This window comes from Notolepis coatsorum, assembly GCF_963971535.1.
Source record: "Notolepis coatsorum genome assembly, chromosome: 1".
In the NCBI taxonomy this organism is placed as follows: domain Eukaryota; kingdom Metazoa; phylum Chordata; class Actinopteri; order Aulopiformes; family Paralepididae; genus Notolepis; species Notolepis coatsorum.
The window spans coordinates 162,149,051-162,159,691 of record NC_140165.1 but is presented as its reverse complement, the minus strand read 5'-3'; the positions used below and the strand labels follow the sequence as shown (position 1 = coordinate 162,159,691).

Below are 10,641 nucleotides of genomic sequence, written 5' to 3'. Positions count from 1 at the left end.
CTATGCTAGCAGTAGGGACTGAACTAGTAGTAGCTATGCTAACAGTAGAGGCCATGCTGGTGGTGGAGGCCTTACCAGGGTTAGCAGCTTGGCAGTCGGCTGGGGAGCTGGGGTCCTGGAAGAGCACCCTAAACATGTTCCCGGCCAGTACCCGGAGTTCGCATGCTCTTTCAGGACTCCGCTTCATCATGGAGAACACCAGGCGATAAGCGTTCTTTCGCTCCTCCAGACTGCAGGCCGGAGAATAATTGCCCATGAATTCTTGTAGGAGGGAATGTGCCTCATGAAACCTGTCCCCGAGGGGGGCTACGGGACCAGTAGGGGATGCTATACTAGTAGCGAGAGCTATGGTGCTAGCTGTAGATGCTATACTAGCAGGAAGGGCTAAGGTGCTAGCTGTAGATGCTACGCTAGCGGGAGGGGCTAAGATGCTAGCAGTAGGAGTTACCCTAGCAGGAAGAGCTATGCTAGTCTTCTTAGCTTTGCTAGCCTTTTGAGACTTACTAGCAGTGCGTGCTAAGCTAGCAGGCGGGGCTCTAGCGGACTGGACCGAGGCAGTAGCTACCGAGGCTACACTAGCGGCAGGGGCTGTGCTAACCATGGAGGACATGCCGGCCGAAGGGGCGGTCCCAGCATCTGAGGCTATGTTAGCTATAGGGCCTGTGCACGCGAGGGCAGCTAGGTAGGTAGCTACTGCAGAGGCTGCTCTATCACCAAAGGTTCTGCCAGTTGCAGAAGCCTCGCTAGCAGTAGCAGGAGGGAGTAAGCTAGTGGTAGAGAACGAGCCTACACTGAGCCTCCGAACAGAAGGAACCCTTGACTTAGCTGTGGGGGCAGAGAGAGCTAAGGGGATAGCTGCCGAAGCTACAATGGCTACAGGGGCTGTAGTAGCTACTGGGCTTGTGCTAGCTGCCTGTGTAGTGAGGGCCGCCGGGCCTATGCGAACTGCTACAGGGGCAGGACTAGCTACTGGGCTTGTGCTAGCTGCCTGGGCAGTGTTAGCTAAGAGAGCTAAGGGGGTAGCTGCCGAAGCTACATTGGCTACAGGAGCTAAGCTAACCACAGGGGCCTTGCCGGCCGACGGAGCGGTCCCAGCATTAGAGGCTCTGGTTGCTATAGGGCCTGAGCCGGCTACCTGGACAGCGAGGCCTGCGGAGCCTATGCTAACCGCTATAGGGGTAATACTAGCGGTGGCGGTTATGCTAGTAGGACTAGCTGAGGTGCTAACCACCGGTAGTCTAGCAGGTGAGGCTAAGCTAGCCTTTCTAGCACTACTAGCTCTCCGAGACCTACGCGGAGCGCGAGCTACGCTGGCATTACTAGCTGTGGGAGCTAGGCTAACGGCTGTGCTAGTAGCATGGACTGTGTTAACGGAGCCGGGGTTAGCAGTACTAGCTGGGGAAGCAAGGCTAACGGCTATGCTAGTAGTCTGGACAGTGTTAACAGAGCGGGGACTAGCATTACTGGCTCTGGAAGCTAGCTGGGATAACAGCCTGGGCAGTGAAGGCCGCGGGACCAACGCTAACAGCTGCGGTGGCAGTAGAGGCCTTACTTGTGGAGGAGGGCGTACTGGTAGCCGTGGCTTCGCTGGGAGCAGGGTACCAGAGCGCCCGAATAATCAGTCCCAGCTGCCGTTCATGTTCCGCGAGCAGTGGAGCCTGCTCCAAGCTGCAAGTCCCACTTGCGCAGGTGAGCAGTGCGTGCAGCTGCATCCTTTCGAACAAGGATGAAGCGAGGAAATCTCCCTCGAAGAAGTGCTGCATGGTCAGCAGCAAGTCGCTCGCTTGGTCTCTCCCGTTGTCCGCTGAATCCTGGTTAGGTCGCGTCATACTGTGAGGATTCGGAGTTCAGGAGGGGTGTAGGATTCAATCGCAGGACAAGGTGGAGTGAGAGAGACGAGGCAACAAGTCGACGTTCCGATAATAATAAGTTTACTGAGCACAGCCAAACAGGCACACGTTTACAGGGGAAAACAAAGGTAGGCAGAACAGCACGGGAGGTACTGACAACAGGAGATACAAACAGCACGGAAGGGTACTGACGGGATAACCTAACAACAAACAATGACTCGAAACTGGAAGACAGGGGCGGCATGAATATATACAGGACTAATTACAATTGACAAGGAACAGCTGGGGGCTGACAGGCAGGACACATGAATACAAGGGAAGGAGACTAGACACTGAACTAACAGGCAGGAATAAACATAGTAACATAACAACATTGTCCAGAATGGCGTAGTACCGCCGATGAGCACACGATGGTGCCAGGGGATAAATGTCCAAAAAGTTCAGATCCTGACACGTAGGTGTTTTTTGAGAGTGTTTTTGAAGGTGGGTAGTGATTCACATTCCTTTACAGCTTTGGGTAGGGCGTTCCACATTGATGTGGCATAATTGCGAAACGTGTTTAGTCCCTTGTTTGAGCCGAATCTGGGTTTAACATGATTTGTGGAGCTCCCTCTGGTGTTGTGATCATGGTATTCACTGACCTTTGGGATGTATTTTGACATGTACATGGGTACCTTGGTCGTGTAGTGTATCTTGTAGACCAGGCCCATTGCAAGTTGCTGTACTCTGTCGTCTACTCTAAGGCTTCCTAGGTTGTCAAAGTGGGCAGGGGTGAGGTGGGTTCTAGGAGTCAGGTCAAGCAGTAGTCTGACTAGTTTGTTTTGAGATGTTTGTAATTTGTTTTTTAGTGCCTTTGAGGTGCTTTGGTACCATGAGGTGCAAGCATAGTCGTAGTACCCTTGAATGAGTGCTCCTGCCAGAGTCTTCAGGGTATTCTTGTTTACCAGAGAGGAGATCCGGTACAAGAATCGAGTTCGTTGGTTGACTTTTTTTATTACATTGGATGCCATTTTGTCACAGGAAAGATTAGCCTCTAGGATGGAACCCAGGTAGGTAATTTCATCTTTCCTTGTGACAATATTGTCACCCACTGTAACTGAGAAGCCGTCGGTCTTGCTGAGTTTGTTATTTGAACCGAAGAGAATGGACTCTGTTTTGCCCATGTGTAATGATAGTTTGTTGTCGGCGGGGTACCATTATTCTAAGTGGAGAGGAGATGTTATGTATTCGGTTATGTTTGTCCCAGTGTTCTTGCCATACTCACCTCAAGTTGGCACGTTGCGATTGCGCAACTGTGGTTGTTGTGTTTTGCCTACCAACAAAGTAAGACCACGTTAACACATTCGCGGCCATTGGGATTAGACGGGGCCCACTCTATACGGCCAGCATATCATAACAACCTTTCATTGTGCATGAGGCTGTTTGTAGAGCTAAATCTATACTTTATATTATTGCTATCTGTCCATTTTTATAATGTCTGTACTGTATTTGGCACCAAGACAAATCCCAATCAACCATGGTTGAAATGGCAATAACGTTTTCTATTCTATTCTATTCTCATTGTCAATTGACACTATAAACCGTCCCTTCAATATGCCTTAAATAAATAATTTTTTCATCAATACGTTCCCATTTTATAGCGTCTTGAATATGAACGTTATAGCAGAATGTTCTGGGGTATTTCCTGGAACGCGAGATATAGGGTGCTAAGCTAATAACGTTAAATTGAATGGTGTTTTGGCTATAGACAAGCTAGAGTTAAAACTCAGAATGCATATTGTCGGTATCATGGTCCACCATGAATGTATGAAAGGGGGGGGGGGGGGGGGGGGGGGGGGGGGGGGCGGGGGACGTCGTTTAGCCTCAGTAGCCTCATTCGCTGACCGGGTGGATGGCTATCAAAGCAAGGCCCGACCAAGCTGAAATTGACGTCAAATCGCTCTTAAAAAAACAAAACACCGGTCTGTAACAGGGAACACTGCATTATCGAGACAGCGCCCCTACGAGGATCTGGCCGGTAATGCACTTTTCCGAATTCCAAGAGTAGGGTAAATCTGGAGGCTGATAACAATCAATGATAGCTAATTACCCGATTATCTAACAGAGGTCTACAGAGCGATGGATGCTCCAACCTCTATGTGTGTGATGCTCCAGTCAGTGTGTGGGGCGATTACGACCGCAGTAAACTAAAGCTAAAATTCAACTTCATTGGTTATGAGATAACTAGTTTTTTCTTGCATTCACCATTCTCTCCTTCTTGTCCAAACCCTTAGATCCGCCCAGTCACACTGACACTGGATTCTGATAGACTTGTTCTCGAACTAGTCTAGCTTGTGATAGGACAATGTACCTGTTCATAATAGTTTCACTAAATCTAGAAAAAAAAACAATAGAATAACACAATATTTGTATCCCTTACATTAGGTAGATTATTTTTATATTACTAGCATGCTCAGGATACTTTGCATGTGTGTCTGTGCCTTTGTTTTCAGGGGCTTCCCTTGTAAATATGATATTGTATTTGTATATGATGTATATTATGTATTATTAGCATCACTCAGGACGTTTGTTGGTGTGTGTGTGTGTATGGGTGCTGGTGGGTGTACAAATGTACATCTGTGTGTAAATGAGACATGTAGGACCACATGGATTTCCCCTTATGGGATAATAAAGTTGACCTTGACCGTGACCTTGTAATGACCTAAAGGGCAGGGCTTTTCACTGGAAGTTAAAGGGTAAGTTCATAATTTTTGACCCCATAGCTCTATTTCCTAAGTATAGACGATATTGTCGGATCAATGGGCCTCATTCACGAAGCGATATAAGAACAGATTTCGTTCTTAACTAGCATTTCTTGTTAATTTGTTCTTACCTGGGATTCAGCAATGTTTTCATATTTTTGCTTTTCTCTTAGGCAAGACCCAATTGTAAGAGTGGTCAAGAGCACTCTTACCCAGATAAGAAACTCTTACCCAGATGAGAAACATTTTAAAAACCTACCATTCATAATAATAATAATACATCAGATTTTATAGCGCTTTTCCTAATGCTCAAAGACACTTTACAAAACAAACAATAGTTTTAGTAGAGAAAATAAAAAAATATATATAGAAAGGTGAGAGGAAGGAGCAATTGCCCCCAAATTTGACTTTATAAACCCAGAACTTTTCAATAATTATTATTATTATAATTGATTGTGTGCGTTCTGCTTCTGAGATGGATTATATTGATGTTAGAACCATAGATATATATCACGTGTCATGTTTATATATCTATGGTTAGAACAGTTAGATGCTCTGGCCACCCAGCCTGTACGCATAGAACGCATATTTACAACCTCTCCTCTCCTCTCTTCTCTGCTCCACACCTACAAGTTCTGAGCGCACTCAGGGTTTTAGCCACAGGGACCTTTCAGAGAGAGATGACAGGTGACAGATCCGGTATTTCCCAACCTACTGCGCGATTGGCTCTTGACAAGCACTCAGTCGTTCAGTATTGACAAAGCCTACTTTGCTGGAACTATTTATTTCGCACTATACACTACGTATAAGTATAAGTACAAGTATAAGTCTTTATTTGTCATCAGATTAACACACGCATGCGATGAGCGACCCACAGGAACACACACACACACACATGCATGCGTCTGTGTGTCATTTTGAGATCAGTCGCAAATCGCTTCCTGTTGAATGGATCAGACAGGGATCAGATGCATTTCAGCTTAAGAACAGGTGGGATTCATCATTCAACACACCTGGGTAAGAACGGATTTGGACTTTAAGAACAGCTTGATGAATGTGGCAGTGGCTTTTCTTATTTTTCTCTTAATTAACAGACGGGTAAGAAAGAATATAAGAAACATAATAAGAGAGTATTGGTGAATGAGGCCCAATGAGAGTAATTTCTCAGCACAAGCCATGCTGTTTGTCATACTGGATACCCACAGCACAGGCTATTGGCTAGTGTAGCCACAAAACCAATGCAAAGTCAATAGGGCTAGGGGTAAAAAATTCTGAACTCTGTACTTGTTTTTGGGGCAACAGACTTTGGTTTTGGGGGCGACAGTGGCTCAGAAGGTAGAGTGGTCGCCGGAAGGTTCCCGATTCTATTCAGTCTCCTCCTGGCAGCGCGCTGAAATGTCCTTGAGCAAGACAGTCAGTCAGTAACTTCTACATTTTCTAAATAGACACCCTTCCTTCACAGCAGACGTGTCTGATTTTGCAGCACAATCAGCGACAGGCGCAGCCTTCTTTTCTAGAAAATGATAGATTTGTTTCATGGTCTCTTTGCAGCGGAGGTGGAGCAGACCGCGGTCGTGCCCGTCTGGGCTCCCACCTGCACCACCAGGCGGGGGAGAGACATCTACCACTACGCCGGGGAGGAGATAGACATCCATGAGTCCTTGGACTCCTTTGGTGCTGTGATGTGGCCCGCGGTGAGTTGCTCTCAGACAGGAGGGAGCCAGCCAACACAAACCCTATGCTGTTTTTAATCAGTCAGTCAATATTGCTTAAGTGGAAGCATGTCTCCCCACCTACATACAGCAGTTGGGTTAAAGGAGTCCTAAAGGCTCTAAAACTAGAAAGAATTAAGTTCTCATTGAAAGGAATTGAACATTTACATTTTCTCAACTCTTTATGCACAGGGCTACAGCTACCCCCCTTACTTTTATTTGTTTCTCTTATTTATTTCTGCTTTGTTTGTTCGTACTGTAGTGTTATTTGTTCATTTTTCATGTTTCTGGGATGTGGGTGTCCTGCGATTGGGAGGGGCTGGGTGGGGGATCTTGGGTGAGGTGGGCAGTTAAGATGGGGAAATGTGTGTGTGTGTCCATTTCTTTTATTTATAAAGTTTGTACATTCAAAAATGTGAAATATATATATCAGGTGTCATAGCAGCATGGGGAAGGGGGGTACAGGCAGGAAATAAATATAATATAAATAGTAATAATAATAATAGAGTAGAACATAATAATAATAGTAGAATGTCCTACATACATACAAGCCCTGTATTAGATGACAGATTACAGATCAGAGTGAATGATACAGTGAGATCTGTATGGATGTGATTGGTCATCTTGACTCCTCCCTCTGCAGGCCTTGGCTCTGTGTCACTTCCTGGACACCAACCGACTGCAGCTGGACCTGAGGGGGAAGGAGGTTCTGGAGCTGGGATCCGGAACTGGGCTGGTGGCCATCGTGGCCAGTTTGCTGGGTGAGACTGGAGAGAAAACGTGACCCGACTCAGTCGAACCAATCAGCGTCAACAGCTTTACTCGCCAAGTACAAACAAGTTAAAGGGATAGTTCCGATTTTTTTGGGAACCCCATTTCTTACTTACCAATGATGATGTTGATTGGTAGAATCCTCTCTCAGCACAAGCCATGCTGTTCCTCATACTAGCTCTGTATAGTTAGCTACAAACCAATGCAAAATCAATGGGGTTGAACTCCCGTCTGTACAAGCTGAATGAAGCTCACTGAAATCTACGTTGTGTGCAGTGTGGTGTGAATTTAAGATGTAATATATTCCTTTATTGATCCCATTGGGGAAATTCAGGCATCATAGCAGCATGGGGGAGGGGAGGTCCAGGTATGGTCATGGTAATAGTAGAAAGACATAAATACAGGCAATACAAATTATAGTACAGTAGAAAAGTAAAATAATTGGCAGTGTAAACAATATAATTCATCATCATCGAACCTTTATTTGAATAGGCAGGAAAATTAAGAACAAGTTCTTATTTTCAATAACGGCCTATTTAATTAATTTAATTATTTATATAACTTTAATAATTAACTCTGAATATATGCATATGAGCAAGTAGGCAGTGTGATCAAAGGTGCAGGTGAGGGTCTGAATGCCCTATCAGTTATATTATATACATTACAATAAATATGGTAACAATAAACACTAGAATCTAAATATATGCTATGAGTAAGTATACAGTACACGGTAATGCCTCAGTCAGCTTTGACCCCACTTATTTCTGTATTGGTTTGTGAGTTAACTATCCAGAGCTAGTATGAGGAACAGCATGGACTGCACCGAGAAAGGACTCTACGTACAGACCAACATCATCATTGGTAGGTAAGAAGCGGGACTAGATTTCATAAGTATACCTTTAAAGGAACATGCCAACATTATGGGAAACAAGCTTAGATACCAATTTCCTCTGTGCGTTCAGTAGAAAGCTATCTGGCTGCAAGCTAGCCTAGCTCAGCACAAATGAATGGAAGCAGATACGGATCAGCTAGCTTAAAACTCTGGGAGAGGTGTTTTTGGCCAATAGCTAGACTAGCTCTGTATTTGCTTCCATTCATTTGTGCTAAATTAGGCTAGCTTGCAGCCGGAAAGCTTTGTACTAAACGCACAGAGAGTAAAGTGGTATCTTCTTGCCTGACTCTGGTAAGTGCATTTCCCATAATGTTGGCCTGTTCCTTTACCTGCCCATTGGACGCGATGCACGATGCGGTACGCAAGATACAGCGTTTTTTTGGGAATCGCAATACTGGCTGTACCAGATTATCTGATTTAAAATATCAACGCCAAGTCGATTTACATCCTTTTGTGTTTAGGTGCAGCAGTGACGGCTACCGACCTACTGGACGTGTTGGTTAACCTGAAGTCTAATCTGATTAGAAACACCAGGGGGCGCTGCAGACACACCCCCCAGGTAGAAGAGCTGTCCTGGGGTCACGGCCTGGAACGAAACTACCCCAGACGTGTCTACCACTATGACTATGTGCTGGCCGCTGACGTCGTCTACCATCACGAGTTCCTGGAAGACCTGCTGGTGACCATGAAGCACTTCTGTCAACAAGGAACCACCCTGATCTGGGCCAATAAGGTCCGGTTCGACACGGACCTGACGTTCACAGAGAACTTCAAAAAGGCCTTCCACACGACCGTGCTGGCCGAAGATGAAGAGATGAAGATCTTCATGGCGACGTCCAGATAGGCAGAGGAGGATCAGAGGCTCATATTCACAAAGCTTACTGGCTTAGGTTTAGGAGTGCTGATCTGGGGTCAGTGGCCAGTGAACTCGTCCTTATGACCTTATTCAAACTGACAAAGACGGGGAGCTGACTCTAGATCAGTACTCACACATTGAAAATAGGGATATCGTCGTATGATGTTCTCAAATCAATGAGTAGTCTGGTTTAATAATGGTGATTAGGATTTTGGCCATAATCAAGCAGCCCCATCACTGCTGGTTGAGTCAGGGGAGGTGAAGGCCTGTATTACTTTCTCACATGTCAGTGATACCAGTGCGCTGTTTTTCCATCTTTACTCCCTGGAGCCAGCTTTTTCGTCCATTTTCACAATATTATAGCTAAGGAGACAATAGTATGGCTCATTTGACAGGCACTATTTATACTCCAACATGGAAAACAACTTTTATTTCTACATGCCTTCGTTCGTGCTCTATCCCATGCAAAAAATCGTCCAGTTTCAAAATAATCCAGTCTCGCTTCCTGGAACGGGAGATATGATGCGTTTTGTGCAGCATGCGCATAATCCGTGCGGGTTGCTCGCCTGAAACCTATATTATTTCATTTCCAGGTCAAAGGTAAACACGACCATATAGATGTTTCTATTCGGAAAGCCATCATGGGGGGGGGGGGGGGGGTGTCTTGAATCAGAACAGGATCAATAAATATAACGTTATGTGGCCCGCCAGTAGCGCCAGGGTAACGATCCAGATAACAGCCAGGTATCGTTACATCCAAACAGCCCGTCTGAAAATACTAGAATTCAACATAGTCTGGTGAAAACGCACCTTATCATACATAAGTGCGATCGTTTTGTCTTCTTCATAGTTCCAATAGCGGTCGCCATTACCGGTAAAGTCCTCAAGCCTCGGAGTGCTCGGGCCCGGCGCCGACTATAACACGGAACAGAATAGGTTACCGACTATAGTATTTCTATGATTTACCAGAAGTGCTGAGTCCAATGTAGTCTGGTGAAAACGCACGTTATCATCCATAAGTGTGATCTCTTGAAAAGTGTGATCGTTTTGTCCTCTTCTAATAGTCACCACAAGTCGCGATCGCCATAGCTCACTGCTGCTCGCTCTCTCTGCTTTGATATGAGTGCTACACTCCCCACACTAAAGTGGCCCCACACTAGCCCAGTGGAAAAGGTACGCGATACTGCCACCTGTCGGGATTCTATTATTATTTCAATTATTTTTTTTATCCACTTTTTCTCCCCATTTTCTATTTTTCTCCCATCCCAATTTCATATATCCAATTCTTCCCTCCCCTGTCTTGAACGTTGCTAGACTATGCCTCCCACAGGTCGGTTGTAGTGAGGACAGAAGCCTTGCATCACGTGTCCCGTATGAGTCTATTCGAATACCAACCGGTTTATGCTTCCACGTTCGCGTTTTGCGAATCTGATTGGCCACTGCCGTTTCTGGTGCGATCTGATTGGCCACGGACGTTTCTGGTCATGTGATATGTGCGCCCAATCACTGGTTAAGCTTAGGCAACTGTCGAAGTTGGTTAAGGTTAGAGTTTGGAATCAGGGCTGGCATTCTATCACCATGCTCTAAGACAAACTCTAACCTTAACCAACTTCGAAAGAGTGCCTAAGCTTAACCAGTGAAAGAACTTGCCGTCACACGATTGGTGCGACCAGAAACAGCAGTGGCCAATCAGAGCGCAAAACGCGAACGCGGAAGCATGAACCGGTTGGTATTCGAATACAGGCGTCCCCTCCGGTACACGAGGAGGCAGCCTGTCATCTTTTCACCGCAGCAGCTCGAACTCTGTGGCGAGGAGTAA

The 10,641-nt window shown here is 45.8% G+C and overlaps 1 protein-coding gene across 1 annotated transcript; it reads left to right on the top strand.

Annotated features, from left to right (window-relative positions):
* Positions 1 to 1,637: 1,637 nt before the first annotated feature.
* Positions 1,638 to 8,810, top strand: LOC311223365 (protein-lysine methyltransferase METTL21C-like; the record flags this gene model as incomplete). Its single annotated transcript, XM_084308155.1, has 4 exons — positions 1,638 to 1,689; positions 6,143 to 6,285; positions 6,947 to 7,064; positions 8,428 to 8,810. The coding sequence occupies 4 exons, from the start codon at positions 1,638 to 1,640 to the stop codon at positions 8,808 to 8,810; spliced, it is 696 nt and encodes a 231-aa protein (XP_084164281.1).
* Between the last annotated feature and the right edge of the window lie 1,831 nt (positions 8,811 to 10,641).